The 18,569-nt window shown below is 40.8% G+C and overlaps 1 protein-coding gene across 1 annotated transcript in view; it reads right to left on the bottom strand.

Annotated features, from left to right (window-relative positions):
* Cracd (capping protein inhibiting regulator of actin dynamics) overlaps window positions 1-18,569 on the bottom strand; it is a gene marked incomplete at its 5' end in the record, with an annotated part of 158,074 nt that overhangs the window by 10,360 nt on the left and 129,145 nt on the right. Inside the window, one exon of the mRNA XM_033758869.1 lies at window positions 17,530-18,569. Within this exon, the coding sequence (XP_033614760.1) occupies window positions 17,530-18,569 (1,040 nt within the window). The remainder of the gene's footprint in view (window positions 1-17,529) is intronic.

Genomic DNA, 18,569 nt, shown 5'->3' with positions numbered 1-18,569 from the left:
AGTTGGTTTTTTGAAAGAATAAATAAAATTGATAAACCCTTAGCTAACCTTGTCAAAATAAGGAAAGGCTCAGATCCATGCAATTAGGAATGACAAAGGTGAAGTCACAACAGATCCAACAGGAATCCAGATGACCATCAATACCTACTTTGAGAACCTGTACTCTAATAAAATGGAAAACACAGAAGAAATGGCAGATTTCTACATACTTATGAATTAAAAAATTTGAACAAAGAAGGTAAAAAAATTCTAACATCCCAATTACAATCAGTGAAATTGAAAATGTAATTAAAAGTTTACTAGGGGCTGGGGATTTAGCTCAGCGGTTTGGTGGCCTGCCTTGCAAGCACAAGGACCCAAGTTCAATCCCTGGTTAAAAAAAAAGAAAGAAAAAAAGTTTACTAACAAAGAAAAGCCCAGGTCCTAATGGATTCACCACTGAATTGTACAAGACAAGAAGAAGTACTGCCACTACTCCTTAAACTTTTCAATGATACTGAAAGGGAAGCAATACTTCCAAATTCATTCCTGAAAGCAAGCATTACTTTGATTCCCAAAGCAGGGAAAGACCCCAAGAAAGGGAACTACAGGCCAATCTCCTTAATGAATATAGATGCAAAAATCCTTAATAAGATACTAGTGAACAATACAGAGAGTCATAAAAAAGATCATACATCCTGACCAAGTGGGATTTATACCAGGGATACAAGTATGGTTCAACACACACAAGTCAATAAATGTAATACACTATATTAACAGTGTCAAGGACAAAACCATATGAACCTCTCAGTAGATGCAGAAAAAGCATTTGACAAAATTCAATACCCATTCATGAAAAAAGCCCTGCAAAAAATAGAATAGATGGTCTACATCTCAACTTAATAAAGGTTATCTATGAAAAAGCAACAGCCAACATCATATTAAATGGCCAAAAACTGAAAACCTTCATGTCAAAATCAGGAACAAGACAAGGATGCCCACTATCACCATTCCTCTTCAATATAGTTCTGGAAACATTAGCCACAGCAATTAGACAAGAGAGAGAAATTAAAGCAATAAAGGGCCAGGGATTTAGCTCAGTGGTTTGGTGGCCTGCCTTGCAAGTGCAAGGACCTGAGTTCAATCCCCAGTACCCCCCCAAAAAAAATTCAATAAAGGTAGGAAAGGAAGAAGTTAAACTGTCATTGTTTGCGGATGATATGCTCTACATTGAAGACCCCAAAAATCCCACCAAAAGACTTCTAGACTTGATAATTTCAGCAGAATAGCTAAATACAAAGTGAACACTCAAAAATCAATAGCCTTCTTGTACACAAATAACAGACTCACTGAGAGAGAAATTAGGGAAACAATTCCTTTCATAATAGCATCCAAAAAAATGAAGTATTTAGGAATTAATCTAATGAAAGAAGCAAAAGACTTCTACACTGAAAACTACAGCACTCTGAAAAAAGAGATGAAAGAGGCTATAAGAAAATGGAAAAGCCGGGTGTGGTGGCACACTCCTGTGGCACAATCCCAGCACTTGGGAAGCTGAGGCAGGAGGATTGCTGTGAGTTCGAGACCAGCCTGGGCTACATAGTGAGTTGCAGGTCAGTCTCAACTACATAGTGAGACCCTGTCTCAAAAAACCAAAAAAAAAAAAAAAAAAAAAAAAAGGAAAGATATCCCCTGCTCCTGGATAGGAAGAATCAACATAGTGAAAATGGCCATACTACCAAAACTGCTATACAGATTCAGTGCAATCCAGATTGAAATTCCAACACTATATTTCACAGAACTAGAAAAAATAATTGAAAAATTCATTTGGAACCAGAAGAGACCTAGAATAGAAAAAGGCATGTTAGGCAACAGAGACATTGCAGCAGGTATAACAATTCCCAATTTGAAACTATACTACAAAGCCACTGTGATAAAAACAGCATGGTACTGGCAAAGAAACAGATCTGAGGATCAGTGGAACAGATTGGAAGACACAAAAACAAATCCAGATGTACTCAGCTACCTCATGTTTGACAAAGGAGCTGACCATCCTCAATAGAGGAAAGATAGCCTCTTCAATAAATGCTGTTGGAAAAACTGGATCTCAACCTGCCAAAGATTAAAACTAGACCCTTATCTTTTACCATACACTAAATTAAAATCCAAGTGGATTACAGATATAAATATTAAAACAGGAACACTAAACTTGTTGGAAGATAAGTTAGGCAGAACTCTGGAAGACATTGGCATAGGAAAAGACTTTATGAACAAATCCCCAGTAGAACGGGAAGTAGCAGAAAGAAAAACTGGGATCTCATCTTATTAAAAAGCTTCTGCACTGCAAAAGAAACCGGCAACAGAACTAAGAGACAACCTACAATGTGGGAAAAACTTTTTACCGGATGCTCGACAAAGGATTTTTATCTAGAATATATAAAGAACTTAAAACAACCAGCACTCCCAAATATAAAGACCCAATTCAAAAATGGGCATTTGAAATGAACAGACATTTCTCAGACAAAGAAGTAAAAGCATCAAGTAAATATATGAAAAAATGTTCCACATCACTGGTCATTTGAGAGATGCAGATGAAAACAACACTGAGATTCCACCTCACCCCATAAAGAATGGCTGCTGTCAAGAAATCAACCAATAACAAATGTTGGTGGGGTTGTGGGAAGAAAGGAACCCTTCTCCATTGTTGGTGGGAGTGCAGATTGGTGCAGCCACTATGGAAATCAATATGGAGATACCTCAACTAGGATTAGAGGTTCCATTTGACCCAGCCATCCCTCTGCTGGGTATCTTTCAAAAAGAACTAAAAGAATCATATCACAGTGATATGTGTGCACCTATATTTATAACGGCACAGTTTGCAATAGCTAAAACTTGGAAACAGCCCATTTGCCCATCAGTTGGAGACTGGATAAAGATGTGGTTTTTCTAGAAAATGGAATAACTAAAACTCAGCCATAAGAATGAGAAATTAGAGTCATCCATAGGAAAATGAATGCATATTGAGGATATATTCCTAAGTGAAATAAATAAGTCACACATATGTAAATACCATATAGTTTCTCTGGTGTGAAAAACTAATTGTACATAAGATCCTAATGGTATAATTGACAATGTGAAATAGGAAGAAAAGGGCTAAAGGTGTAGGGGAAGTGGGAAGGGTAGGGGAAAGGAAATAAGGGAAAAGAAAAAATATGAGAATGAAAAAATGGAAATAAAGTATTTGTAAATAGGGAAGGGAGGAGGGGATGAAGGGAGGCCACAGGTAAGGTGAAAAATGAGAACCAATATCTGTCATGTAAAGGTACAAGATCCCAATCATGATGATATACAATAACTGTAGTGTATACCTAAAATGTATCAATAAACGCAATGAGAAAGAAATGCCTTTAACATAACTGACTGTCTAATTGACTAAATTTGAAAAAAGAAGCATCTGGGGAATGATGGCAATGCAGTCCTGGCACAGCTGGCTGGGTTGTGAGAGGTACAGAAGTGGGGCAGTTGAGGGATGTTGGTGTGGGCCTTCCTTCATTGCATGGCATTTCCAATCACATAGCCGCATGTGGGCTTTTCATTTCTCAAAAATCAGAATAGAATAAAATTATTCTCTATGACTGCGTGGGAAAACTGCAGAGACCAGAAAGATTCTAACGCTGTCAGTGCCAATTAACATATACCAAACTTAAAAGGTGGTACTGGGAACTGATAAGAAGAATGGCCTTGGACAGGGTTTGGGTCCTCTGGAATTCAGGGACAAGAAAGGGTTCCAAATAATTAAAGAGATTCTCTCAGAGACCATAGGGTGGAAATCAGAGCCAGCTTACAGATAGCTGAGCCCACCTCAGAGAGACGCCAATAGCAGAAACATCTCTACTACAAGGCAGATGTCACTTTGGGACCCTATAAAAGATTTCCTATCATTACTCTGTGAAGCCTGTGGTAGGATCACATGTGAGGCATCAAATATGGGGGGTGTCACACCAAACTATATTTATGGTCAGGGCTTCAGAGCTTTGAAGCTAGACTGGCATTCATCCTGTTGATGGAGAATTTCATACTCCACAGGGTCTACTTTTGCCATTTACTTCCTAAAAGCCATAAAAAACTAAAGACAAATGCTTTTTATAAAAAAGAAATTTAAAAAAAATCAATCAATCTTGGGCCAGCTTTGTATTTCCTTAGGACTTTAGTTTGAATAGAGAACTCTGGAGTCATGGAGAGGACTTTTACAAGAGGCACTAACAACAGTAAGCATAAAGGCCTAATAGGTGTGGCTCACAGTTGAGACCATTAACAGAAGGTTAAAATGGGATTCAGCTGGGGAGGCCCCAAGGCCTTTAACAAGAATCCCTGGCACATGTGCCCACATTCCACAGCACAGGACTATCCATTAGGGACAGCCACCTCTGGTACGTGGAAAAATTAGGATAGGGGCTGAAATTTCTTTGGAAATGATTATTGGAGCACAGTAGGCTCCTGCAACCTCTCTCCACAGGGGAAGAAAAGACAAAAGCCACATGAAAGGGACCCTGCTGAGACCACACCAATGGCCTGATGAGCCTTGGGGCTTCTAGTTGCATCTGGAAACACCTAAAGGTGAGGCAGGTGGTTGGCAATGGCCTGCCAGCAGAGGGAAAAGGGTATATGCTTAAGAATGCCCCTCTGTGGGCATTTCAGCCTGACGTAGGATAACATGGGAGAAGGAGAAACTCATTGGAAAAAGTTTCTATTATTACACTGCAGGGAACGTAGTACTTACTAACCTGAGACCACTATTACAGTGACTTGAAGACTTACAATAAAAAAGGGACTGAAAACAGAACTCTGCAGCTTATGCTATATTACAAATGCCAAGTAAGAAGCACCGGGGGAATTACCCACAGGATAGAAGAGATGATTTCACCTGGGAAAGAACTCTCCATGCTGTCATTACTACTCTAGGGAGTTGAGCCAAGTTGCCCAACTTTTCAGATAGTGCTGTCTGTGTCTATACAGTGGCACTATATTCCCCTACTTGTACACGTGTTCTGAGCATCAAAGGAGCTGCTCAATAAAAGCACTTTGCAGGGGCCAGGGATTTAGCTCAGCGGTTTAGTGGCCTGCCTTGCAAGCTCAAGGACCCGAGTTCAATCCCCCGTATCAAAAAAAATAAAAAATAAAAAAAAAAAAAAAAAAAAAAAAAAAAAAAAAAAAAAAAAAAAAAAAAAAAAGCACTTTGCAGCTGGGCATGGTGGTGCATGCCTGTAATCCTGTTGAGCAGGAGGCTGGGGCAGGAGGATCACAAGTTCAATGCCAGCCTGGGCAACTCAGTAAGAAACCGTCTCAAAATGAAAAAAAAATCGGGGGCAGGGGGTATGATGCAGAGTACTTGTCTAGCATATGTGAGCCCCAGTACTGCAGAGTGAATGAATGAATGCATGAATGCTCAGGGTAAATAAGTGAAGGTCAAAGAAAAGCTGAAATCTACAGAAAAATCTCTCATTTCAGTCAAGGTTTTACAAAACGGAAATGCTTTGTCAATCATAACCTTTTTGGGTGGGGAATTCAAATTGAATTAAAAATTTAGTTTTGATTCAAACTTATTCTCTCATTCTAAACTCAGTCGACAGGAGAACTAGAGCCCATTCAAGTTCCTTTCTTCAAATTCTAGAGCAACTGCAAGTGATTGTTGGAATAACAGGGATGTAGTCACTACCCCCAAATGTGATTTCTTTGACAGGGGATCCAAACATCTGTCTTTTCTATGCACCACAAGTAAGGAATTTCTGAGTGAGCTGCTACAAGTACTGAAAGTCTATACAGATAAACACCTAAGATTGTCACTGCTGCTTTTATTCCCACCAGATGGGCTTGGCAGAGAGCTTGATCTATGTATTGCTCCTTCTGGCCTCAGCCCTAACATGCAGACTTCTTTGTAAAGCAATGGTCACCGAAAGAGAGTGGGTATGCCCTAGGGAATGTACAAGATAACTAATTCATGAGGAAAATTAATATTTTGACTTTATATCTAAAAATAAAAATGAAAATGGTTTTCTAATATTTAATGCCAAGACTACTACTGACATCCTCACTCAGCTGACATAGCTGAAGGCCATGTATAGCAAAGGACATGTTTAAAGGTTTCCTGGGGGGCTGGAAGGGCTATGCTAGGGGATATGCGTGGGACATTAAGAAGACTTGCTTTTAGTTGGTGGGAGGTTCCATATGTGGAATATGCCATCCTCTTTTACTAACTGACCCCTTACAAGATGGACAAATGGTGTAAAAAACTCCACAGATTCCACTTATTACTAATAAGACAAACATCAAAAAATAGCAGAAGTGACAAGCTCCGTGCCTGCCACTTTGTGAAGAAATCAGATCTGACAAGAAGTTTGCCAAAGAAAATAAGAAATGGCACCATGACGTGCAAAGTGGATGTTTATCCACTGCTGTCACAATGAACTGCATTCACCCCAAGTGTACATGATGTCCCAGGGGTCTTAGCTAATGAAGGCACTATATGTATACAACAAATCAATTGGAGGTCTGTGCTTAAAACTTTTATTCTGAAGGGGATAGTAATAATAATAAATTTGTTAGACCTGCCCTAGAGCAAAGGGCTGAAGCTGCACAGGAAAACACCAGTGAACAGTGGCAGAACCCCACATACCCAACCCAAAGCAGGGGACCTTTCTTCCAGGTGTTTTGGTATCAAGAACAATTCAATTAGTAAAGCCTTGATGGCTCCCAATCTGAAAAGTGGGTAAGAAAACAGGGGCAATAATAGTTTAGGGGAGGAAATTACAATAACCAAAGGGTTCTCTCTAAGAGAAAGAAGCAAGCATGAGGGGAGAGGGATGGCAAGCCACAGGGCAGACTAAACTGACAGAGGGACTCTGCAGATACCACGAAAGCTAACAACACAAAAACAAATGTCAAGACTAAAAACAGGCCCCTCATCTGTAGAACCAACAGATGGCACCAGGGAGAATTGGACCTGAAACTGCTAACCACCAAGGCCATCCAGCAAAGCAAGTGAGGCAAGCAACCACTAAAAAAGGGCACCCTAGTCTTATGTCAATGCAAGGAACCAAATCACCAGTTCTCAGGAAACAGCTCTTTACTCTGCAAGAATCATCCTAAACCTAAATACTTAGACAAAAGAGAAGCAACCCCTCCCTAAAGACGTCAGGAAGAATTTCTCTATGAAGCATGAAGCCACAGCCCTTATTTGTCTCTCCTCCTTTCTGCAAAGCAGAAGACAAGAAAGTATTAGATGAGGGCTCTCAAGGGGCACAAAAGCCAATTCAGTAACTACTTAGCTCCCCAAATATTCAACAGGAAGAAACATCAGAAGCAGCCACAGAAAGGGGTGCTTCAAAGTTTCTTTCTGGTAGTGCTTGATAGTGCCAAGCTTGCGGTGAAGCAGGGCTTGAAGAAAAACAAGTTTTTCTTTAGCAGCACCCCCATCACCACCCCTCCTTCCTTCTCCTGTAGGTATAACTCCTTGTTCTGTACAGATAAAATTGGCGACTAAGTCTTGTGAACAAAGTTTATGTCTTCTTGTTCTCACAAGATTAACAAGGCTCTTTTTTTAAGGGTAAATTACAAAACTGTCTGCCCTTGTCCTGTTTCATGTAAACTTGCTTGCTTCATCACTAGAAAGACCAACCCCATTGACTAAATGTATAAAACTGGAATCTTTCCTTTGTTCTCTGTTCTTCCTTTGGACATTGGTTCACTGAGCTGATGTTCACCTAAAACCTGAAATAAATTCTACTGTTTCCCAGTGGCCTCTCCTGTCTCTTGGATTCTGCAATATTTTGGTGACCATGAAGGGACCAAAGAGAACAGATTGGCTGTCTCCTTTGCCTGTGGGCCTGAGGGACTGTGGGCCTGAGCTGTGAGACCTCTGGCACTCCTGGGTGAGACTTCAACTTGGAGATCTTGGAATCAGCCCTCCTGAGGCCAACCCTCCCCCCTCCAGCACAACAGAAACTGTTGGGATTCAGGACAATTGTGGAACAACAGCATGCTACAGGACCACAGTAAGGTTCTGGGGCCAAGAGAAAGCCCCTCCTGTTAGGAAGGGAAGGGAGACTCATCACCTCCCAGGGTATACCAAGTAAAATGACTCAGAGGGAGTTGGATGAAACCTGCAACCCCAAGTAGAACACAAGGGTGGCCTGCAGTGAAAGTTACTATAAAAAATCTCACAAGGGAAGCCCATAACAAGAGTGATTCACAAAGAGAGTGTACCAAGTAATGAGACTGGGGTGGGGGTGGGGGTATCAGACAAACCCACAGCCAGGTTGGAAAAAACTGGAAATGGAGAGGTACATGAGTATATGAGAATAAATAAAATAAAAACAGCTGGGAAAGCATCAGAAAGCATAAAATGCTAAAATGGAGTGCTCCCAACTTCATGAGTCCCAAGGCCAGCACTTGCTCAGTGTGTTGCCTCCAAGCATCTGGAAGAGAAAGCAGCCCAGCCTGGGGCTCAATGATCAAAGTTAAAGAATTGATACCAAATTCTGTCAGGCCTAAAGAGGTTTTACAGGAGGAATCAAAATACAAATTTTAACTAACTGATAAATGTACATTTGGTTTTCAATTTGAGGTGATACTTTTAATTGATGTGCTTAAAACATTTCTTGTGCATTGCAAATTCTTAAATTATAATTACAGGGTGAAGTTGCTCTTTGCATTCTTGGTTTAAGATAAGAACACTGATTCATGGTTACTTAGAGGTCTGTTGGCAGTCAAATTTAAAATGCAACAATCTGAGAAAAAAGAGGAACATATTAAAATCCAAGCAGTTGCAGCCAAGTTTGTTATAAAAGGTTTATAATAAGTGAGATAGAAAAATATTAAGGCTATGAGAGGTATACTTTTGATATGAGAGGGTTTTTTATGATAAAAGTTTTGTCCTGCTAAAAAGATAAAAAGATAATGACAAGACTAGAAAGCTTAACATATGTCAAGGAAAAGCTTGTGGAAGTAATTTATCAAAACAAGTATATACATTTGCTTGTTAGTTTGGTGAAAGCTCATGCTCTTCCTTCTAAAAGTGCCTTGTTGCTCAAAAGACTCAAAAAATATGTATGACTGCTTGTTAGTTTGTGGAGCTCAAGTTATTCCTAAAGCAAAAGGACCTGAGAGAATTATTTGCATCACAACAGAGTAGATATGGAATAAAAGTGTCAAAACCTACCTCCATTAAAATGTATGTTAAAGAACTTTAAAAGAGGCTTTATGCAGGGCTATAAAGCTGACCCCCCCCCCAGAGGTTGACAACTTTGTGAAATAGATTGGCCCTCTTTTGATGTAGGATGGCTGGCAGGGGAAACAACTGAGGACATACACAGGGTGATAACTGGGGATGAAGAATGGCCAGGACGCTCAACAACAAAAGAAAGACAAAACGTGAGGCAAACCAGAGGACCAAAAAGGAAGAAATGTCAGCAGCAGTGCTACAGAGAGAGAGAGGGAGAGAGAGAGAGATCATGAATAGGTGAGGAGAGCACAGACATGGGAAAAACAGGAGCCAAAACAATATGGGATCTGCCAGTCAACTAAAGCCAGACTGTGATCAATATGCATAATGTAAAAAATATGGACACTGGAAAAATAAATTTCCAGAAAATGACAGATGATAAAATTCTAAAACTAGGAGACCACCTGCTAAATGGTATTGCCCCTGGGAAGAAGCACAAGCAGTCCTCAATGGGTTGGCAGGAACTAAAGGTTATAAGGACTGGACCAGACCAGGCTCCATCCCCAAAGACCCCCCAACAGTCTATGGTCACAATGAATGTAGGAGGCCAACTTATGGACTTTATGGTAGACAGTGAAGCCAAGCATTCAGTGGTGGTGCAACCTATTGGGCCTTTATCCAAGAAAAATGTGATTATTGTAGGGGTCTCTGGTGTTGAAAAGGAGACCATTTGGCCAGCCTAAAAGATGTGCTATAGGCAAACAAAAGTCCAACATGAGTACCTGTATCTGTCAAGTTTCCCAGTACCATTTTTACGTAGAAACTTACTGTGAAAGCTAGAGGCTCAAATTACCTTTGGGCCACAAGGAGATATGACTTTAAGCCTGTCTCAAGCAAAAGCCCTGATATTAACCTATACTGTTCCACAAGCAGAAAAATGAAAATTATATTGAGATAAGTCACAAAAGCCAGGAATGGATGAGCTACATGGACTAACAAGTGAGATTCCCGGGGTGTGAGCTGAGGACAACCTGTAAATCACTCGGGCTACCTGTAAATCAAACACTGGTGATAATGGATCTAAAGCTGGGAGCAACTCCAGCTTGAGTTCACCAATAGTCACTCCCCTGGATAGCCATAGAGGGCATTCAAGAATATTTAAAGTGGCTCCTAGAATAAAGAATCCTTGCTAGATGCCAGTCATCCTGGAACACCCAACTCCTACCAGTATGTAAGCCAGGGATGAATGAATATAGACCAGTATAGGATTTACACGCTATAAATCAAGCCACTGTGACAATTTACCCATCAGTGCCAAATCCATGCACACTAATAGGACTTATTCCAGCAAGCACTGCTTGGTTTACCTGCTTAGATTTGAAGGATGCCTTTTTTTTTTCTGTTTGTACCTTGCACTAGTCATCCAGCCCATCTTCCATTTCAATGAAAGGATCCTGTCACAGGAACAAAAAACAATTAACCTGGACTGGGCTTCCCCAGGGTCAAACACTCTTCTACAATCTTTGGAGAAGATCAAATAGACAACAAAAACAGGCTGTCTATGCTTCCTGACCCCTTCCACCCAATGCCAAATAAAAGAGTTTCTGGGGACAACAAGATTCTGCCACATCTGCATTTCAAATTTCTCATTTATTGCTAAGCCCCTATATGAAGCCACAAAGAAAGAGGAAAAAAGGAGTCCCTCCACTAAGAAAACTGACCAACAGAGAACATTTAAATGGATCAAATAAGCTTTGACTTAGGCTCCAGCCTTAAGACTGCCAAATATAACCAAGTCTTTCTTCCTAAATGTCCATGAACAGAAAAGAATGGCCATAAGAGTCTTAACCTGGGTCATATGATCCTAACATCATCCAGTATCAAAATACTTAAGACTCTGTAGCCCTAGGACAATGGCCTCTGTGCTTCAGTGCACTAGCTACCACTGCCCTCCTAATGAAAGAAGCTGACAGGCTGACCTTGAGATAAGAAATGACCATTTGAGTACCATACTCAGTCATAACCTTGATGGACCAGGGACACTATTGGTATTAAGGGCTCCTATGTAAAACTTCCCACATAATTCTAGAGACAACAAACATACTTAATCCAGCTGCCTTGATCCTAGTTTAATCAAGATCTCCCCTTCATGTCTGTGTGGAGATTGTAGATAAAGTATTCTTAAGCCAGGGAACTCTTACAGATTGCCCTCTCAGAGACCCACATGTTAAATATTTCATAGACAGAAGCAGTTTTGTGCAGCAAAGAGTCCAATAGGCAGGATATACAATGGGTCAGACAACAGACCAGCATTCATAGCTGAGACAGTCCAGGAGCTCACATGGCTTCCCAGCAAAGGAGTTGAGGAAAGATGGAATGCATAAAATAGAAAATCAAACAACTGCTAAAAAAAAATAATACTTTCAAAAAACTCACTTGAGATGAGATCAAGTTCTGCCCATGCTCTTTCATGACAAAGAGCACCTGAGGAACTTCATGAATACCAAAGCAGCATTCCAAAAATTTCAAACAATATCCTAAGAAAAGATAATGAGTATCACAACCCCAGGAAACCCAGCAGAATGAATCCATCAGGCACAACAAGAAATTAAATGCAAAGGGGAAGAATCCAACCAAAAAGAAAAAGTCATGACAAGGATAAGCCAATACATATCAGTTATAACCATCGATGTTTTTTTGGTCTCAATTCACCAAATAAAGAAACAGACTGGCAGAACAGGTCAAGAAATAAGATTCAACAACATGCGGCATAAAAGAAACACACAACTAAAAAAGAAACTCACAGACTAAAAGTTAAAGCATCAGAAACAATACTGCATGCAACAGTAACCAAAATAAAAAGAAAAAAAGAAAAAAAGCAGGAGTAATTATCCTCTCTGTAGATTAAATGGATTTCAAACCAAGACTGATTAAGAGAGACAAAGAAGGACACAACATCCTTGTAAAGGGAACAATCCAAGAGGAAGAAATGACAATCATAATTATATATGCACCAAACACTAGTGAGCCCAACTATATAAAACAAATACTAACAGACATGAAAAATTAAATAAGCACTAATACAATAGTAGTGGGGGGACCTCAACAACCCACTGTCACAAATAGATCCATTAGATAAAAAACAATGAAATACTGGAACTCAATCAAACTCTTGATGAAATTAACAGATGTTTACAAAGTGTTCCACTCCACAAAATCAGAATACACATTCTTTTCAGCTGCACATGGGTCGTTCAGACCACATACTCATAGAACATGTTTAAATAAATGCAAAGGAATTGAAGTTATCCCCTGTATATTATCAGACCATACTGCAATGAAATTGGAGATCAATAGCAAAACAAACCACAAGAATTTTATAAACACATGGAAATTGAACAACACACTTCTGAATAACCAATTGGTCACAGAGGAAATTAAAGAAGAAATCAGACAGTTTCTACAATTAAATGACAATGTCAACACAACATATTGGAATCTATGGGATACAATGAAAAGAGTCTTACAAGGGAAATTCATAGCAGTGAATACTCATATTAGGAAAACAGAGCAAGCTCAATTAAACAACCTGATGCTGAACCTCAAACTTCAAAAAAAAGAAGAGCGGGACAAATCCAAAGATCGTATAAGGGAGGAAATTATAAAAATCAGCAGAAATCAATGCAATGGACCCTAAGAATGATACAAAAAAAAAAATCAATGAAGCAGAGTTGCTTCTTCAAAAGAATAAAAAAAAAATTTGACAAACCCTTAATGGACCTTATATTTAAAAAAAAAAGGCCCAAATCCATGAAATTAGGAATGAAAAGGTAAAATTACAAGGGACCCAGCAGAAATCCAGAGGATCATCAATATCTACTTTGAGAACCTTTATGCCAATAAGGTGGAAAACACAGAAGAAATGGACAGATTCCTAGATACGTATGAATTACAAAAGTTGAACAAAGATGACATAAAAATTCTAAACAACCTAATATCAATCAATGAAATTGAAATGTAATTAAAAATTTACCAATGATGAAAAGCCCAGGCCCCAGTAGCTTCACTGCTGAATTCTACAAAACATTTAGAGAAGTACTGCCATTCTTGTTTAAACTCTTCAATGAAATTGAAAGGGAAGCAATACTCCTGAACTCATTCCTGGAAGCAAGCATCACCTTGATCCCCAAAGCAGAGAAAGACCCAGCCGAAAAAGAGAAATATAAGCTAATCTCACTAATTAATATAATTGCAAAAATCCTTAATAAGATACTGGCAAACAATGCAGAAGATCATCAAGAAGATCATACACCCTGACCAAGCAGGATTCATCCCAGGGATGCAGGGATGGTTCAACATATGCAAAGCAATAAATGTAATACACTATGTTAATAGAGCCAAGGACAAAAACCATATGACTATCTCAATAGATGCAGAAAAAGCATATGACAAAATCCAACATGCATTCATGATAAAAACCCTACAAAAACTGGAATAGTCTTTATTTCAATCTAATAAAAGCCATCTATGAAAAACCAATAGCCAATATTATACTAAATGGTCAAACACTGAAATCCTTCACACTAAAATCAGGAACAAGACAAGGATGTCCACTATAACCACTCCTGGTCAATATAGTTTTGGAAATATTAGCCACAGCAATTAGACAAGAGAAAGAAATAAAGATAGGAAATGAAGAGGTCAAATTGTCATTATTTGCTTAGAAGACCCCAAAAACTCCACCAAAAGTCTTTTAGATTTAATAACCAAATTCAGTAGAGTAGCTGGATACAAGGTCAACGCACAAAACTCAATAGCCTTTCTGTACACGAACAATGGACTCACTGAGAGAGAAATGGGGCAAATAATTGTTTTCACAATAGCATCCAAAAAATTGAAATACCTAGGGATCCAGCTAATGAAGGAAATCAAAGACCTCTACTCTGAAAACTACAGCACGCTGAAAAAAAGAGATTGAAGAGGATATCAGAAAATGGAAAGACATCCCTTGTTCCTGGGAAGGAAGAATCAACATAGCAAAAATGGCCATACTTCCAAAACTGCTATATAGATTCAATGCAATCCCAACCGAAATTCCAGCAGCATACTTCACAGACCTTGACAAACAATCCAAAAATTCATTTGGAACAAGAAGAGACCTAGAGTAGCAAAAGCAATTCTAGGCAATAAAGACAAGGTAGGGGATATCACACTCCCCAACTTGAAACTATACTACAAAGCCACTGTGAAAGAAACAGCATAGTTCTTGCAAAGAAACAGACCTGAGGACCAGTGGAACTGATCAGAAGATGCAGAAACAACTCCAGATACACTCACCCACCTCATCTTTGACAAAGAAGCCAAACACCCTCACAGGAGGAAAAGATAGCCCCTTTAATAAATGGTGCTGAATAAACTGGGTTTCAACTTGCCAAAGATTAAAACTCGATCTGTATCTCTCAGCATGCCCTAAGCTAAAATAAAAATGGATTAAAGATCTAAATAATAAAACAGAAACACTAAACCCACTGGGAGAAAGTTTAGGTAGAACTTTTGAAGACACTGGTGTAGGAAAAGATTTTATAAACCAAAACTCAACTGCCTGCAAACTAGCACAAACTATCAACAAGTGGGATCTCTTCTTATTAAAAAGCTTCTGCCAGCAATTAAATGTTCAACAGCATGAAGAGACAACCCACAATGTGGGAAAAATCTTTCACCAGTTATTCCTCAGATAAAGGTCTACTATCTAAAATATATAAAGAACTTAAAAATATCAGACCTTTCAAATTTAAAGACCAAATTCATTCCCCTACCATTCCCACTTCCCCTACACTTTTGCCCTTTTAGGGGAAAGGAAATAAGGGGAAAGAAAAAAAAATGAGAAAATGAAAAATGGAAATAAAGCATTTGTAAATAGGGAAGGGAGGAGGGGGTGAAGGGAGGGCAGGGAAAAGGGGAAAAAATGAGAACCAAGACCTGTCATGTAAAGGTACAAGATCCCAATGATGAATGTAACAGTACTGTATACCTAAAATGTACCAATAAACTCAATGAGAAAAATAAATAAATAAATAAAAATAAAGACCCAATCCAAAAATGGGCATCTGCGATGAACAGACATTTCTCAGGCAACAAAGTAGAAATAGCAAATAAACATGAAAAAATGTTCCACATCACCAGTCATTCCAAGAGATGCAAATGAGAACGAAACTGAGATTCCACCTCACTCCAGAAAGAATGGCTGCTATCAAGAAATCAACCAATAAGAAATGCTGGAAGGGCTGTGGGTAAAAAGGATTCTTGATCGGCTGGTGGGAGTGCAGACTGGTGCAACCACTGTGGAAATCAGTATGGAGATACCTCAAAGAACTATGATTGGAAGTCCCATGAGACCAAGCTATTCCCCTGCTGGGTATGTTGCCAAAAGAAGTAAAAGAATCACACCACAGTGATATGTATGCACTCATGTTCATAGAAGCAGTTTGTAATAGCTAAAACTTGGAAACTGGATAAAGAAAATGTGTTTGTTTTTTAATTAAATGGAATACTACTCCACCATAAAGAATGAGAAATTAGATATTTATAGCTAAATGGATACACATTGAGGCGATACTCTTAAGTGAAATTAATAGGACTCACATGTATAAATACCAAATAGCTTCTCTGATACGAGAAAGTGAAAGTGTAAATAAGGACTAAAAGGTACAACAGATAATGTGAAATAGGAAGAAAAGGGGAAAAGGGACAAAGGGGAAAGGGAAGTGGGAGGGGTAGGGAAAAGGAAAGAAGGGAATGGAATGGCTATGAAAAAATAAAAAAATGGAAACAAAGTCTGCAGATAGGAAGGGAGGGAGGAGTTGAAGGGATGGCAGGGGAAGGGGGGAGGAAGAACCAAGATAGATTACATAAAGGAACAAATTTGCAAAGATGAATGTCATTATATTGTATACCTAAAATGTACCAATAATATTAATTTTTTAAAAAATGGCCATGCAAGACATCCATGGCTGAGTACAAGAGAGAATGCCTGTAAATATGGCAGACCCAATATACCCCTTGAAACCTGGGTACTCTGTTTGGGTCAAAAAAAAAGTTCATACACCTTGGAACACATATGGGATGGGCCCCATGTAATTTTGTCTATCTCCACTGCTGGTAAGATTGAAGGAACTGTGTCTTAGATTTACCACAGCTTAAGGCCATCAGCTCAGGACAAGTAGATTAGCCAGCAGGATCCAGACCACCTGAACAAGCTGATCCTGCGACAAGACTGCTCTGCCACCGAAAAATGGCAGCCCTGCTCCGGTCACTCCAAAAGCTGACCAGTCCACACATGGCTAAAGCTTGAGGATCAACCCAGAGTCACAACAACATAAGTGTCTTATCCTCTTTGTTACAGTTTTCACTTGCTTCTTACTCCTACTTGTCAAAAATATCCAGACTCTGGGATACATACACTATCACTTGAATGATAGCCTTAACTAAGTACCACCCTCTGCTTAGTAGCTTTTAATGAGCAGCCCATGGTGACAAAATGATAAAGATGATGCTCTCTATTAAAACTAGAAAGCATCAAAATGGGGAATGAAGCAGGACTTTAAAACAAGTTCTTCCCAGCCTTGAGCAGTCCCTCCAACTCCATCACTTCCCCCTGTCCATCCCTTGTAGCTGTAACTCCTTGTTCTGGTACAGATAAGAACGGCAACTATGCCCTGTGAACAAAGTTTGCCATCTTGTTCTCACAAGATTCACAAGATTCACAAGGCTGTCTTCTTTCATGGCTAACTTACAAAACTGTATGCTCTTTTCCTGTTTCATGTAAACTCATTTGCTACATCATTAAAGACCAACTGCTTTGACCAAATATATAAGACTGGAACCTCTCCTTTGTTCTCTGCTCTTCTGTTAAGCTAGTTCACCTAAAACCTGAAATAAATTCTCCATTTCCCAGAGGCCTCTCCTGTCTCTTTTATCCCACGACAGTGGGGTGGTAGGCAGGGAGGACCCGAGCCAGCATTTGCACAGCATTTTACATAAAATGGTGTCGAAGCCAGTTATCCACAGAGAAGATCCCTAGACCCCAGGGAGATGTCTCAAGTCCCCAGCCTCCCAACTTGGTGCAGCAGACAGAACACAAACTTTGGTCTAGGAAACATCAGTTTTATCATCTGTGTATGCCCCCCTCAAAGTGGTTAATTAGGCCTGCATTTCCATTCTAAGATGCTAGATAAAAGACCTCATTATGACCATGAGCACACTGGACTCTAATTATCAAAGATGCTTTCAGCTCCAGCTGTTAGGGGGTTTCTGCTCTCACAGGTCCTTACCTTTTCTAGCAGCCTCAGGTGTCTGGGAAAGTCTCTCCAGCTGGGTGGAAGTCAGGGGTGGGGAAGCGGATTTCCTCTCAGGCGCCTCTTCCTCCGGCTCCGTCTTCTGTCCCTTCCTTTCATCTGGGGGCGGCGGTGAGGGTGGCTGGGGATCTCTGCTCTCCTGGTTCTCCTTGGGAGGCTGGCTGGGCTCTGGGTCAGGCTTCCCGGCCCTCCGGGCCAGCAGCTCTACCAAATAGGGCCTGCTGATCTTGGTGAGAGGGGATGACGGTGGGGTGTGACCAGCGGGCTTGGGCGCCAGAGCTGGTTTCTGTACCAGGGCTGTTCTGCTTGCTGCCTTGTCCTGCTCTGCAGCTGGGGCCTGGCTACTGGCTGGTGGAGCACTGGGCTTGGCTCCTGGAGGGTGGGTGCGGGCAGGGCTTGCAGCAGAGTCCCTGCAGGGGCTTGGGGCCTGCTTCCTGTCCTGGGGGAGCACCGGGCCTGGCTTGGGGGCCGCGCCCTCTGCTTCTCTCTCCCCAGTTGCATCCATGCTGTCTCCCATGCTGCTGTGCCTCTTCTTCTTCTTCTGTTCGGCCTGCTGGTCACAATGGAAACGCAGGGAGTAGTTGGTCCTTCTCAGTTTTATTCCAAAAGGGGAAGCCTTTTCCTCTCCACCTGGGGTCACTGGATCTGGCTTGGCCACGCCACTCGCGCTCCCGAAGTCCGATGAGGTCCTGGGCTCAGCGTGGGCTGCTGCTTTGGGCGCAGGGGGAGGAGGGCTCGGGACAAGAAAGGATGGAAGGTCTTTGGCAAATTTGCAGCCCTCTGTGGTGTCTGCGGGCTCCAGGCGCACCTCTGTTTTCTCGGGGGTTCTGAGGGGCTCGTGGGGAGCAGCGGGCAGAGGCTGGGGTGCTGTTTCAAGAGGCGCCGGCGCGGTTCTCTTTCGGAGGCTGTCGGCCTCTGTGCTCTGCCTGGCGGTCTTGCTGCCGGCGTCGGAGAATTTCTGCCAGGCGGGCATGATAAAGAACTTGGCGTTGGCGGGCGGCGTCCTGCGCAGGTGT

This window comes from Fukomys damarensis, unplaced genomic scaffold (assembly GCF_012274545.1).
Source record: "Fukomys damarensis isolate Sample0158 unplaced genomic scaffold, DMR_v1.0_HiC HiC_scaffold_35, whole genome shotgun sequence".
Classification (NCBI taxonomy): domain Eukaryota; kingdom Metazoa; phylum Chordata; class Mammalia; order Rodentia; family Bathyergidae; genus Fukomys; species Fukomys damarensis.
The sequence above is the reverse complement of the archived record's forward strand: the minus strand, read 5'-3'. Positions and strand labels throughout refer to the sequence as shown.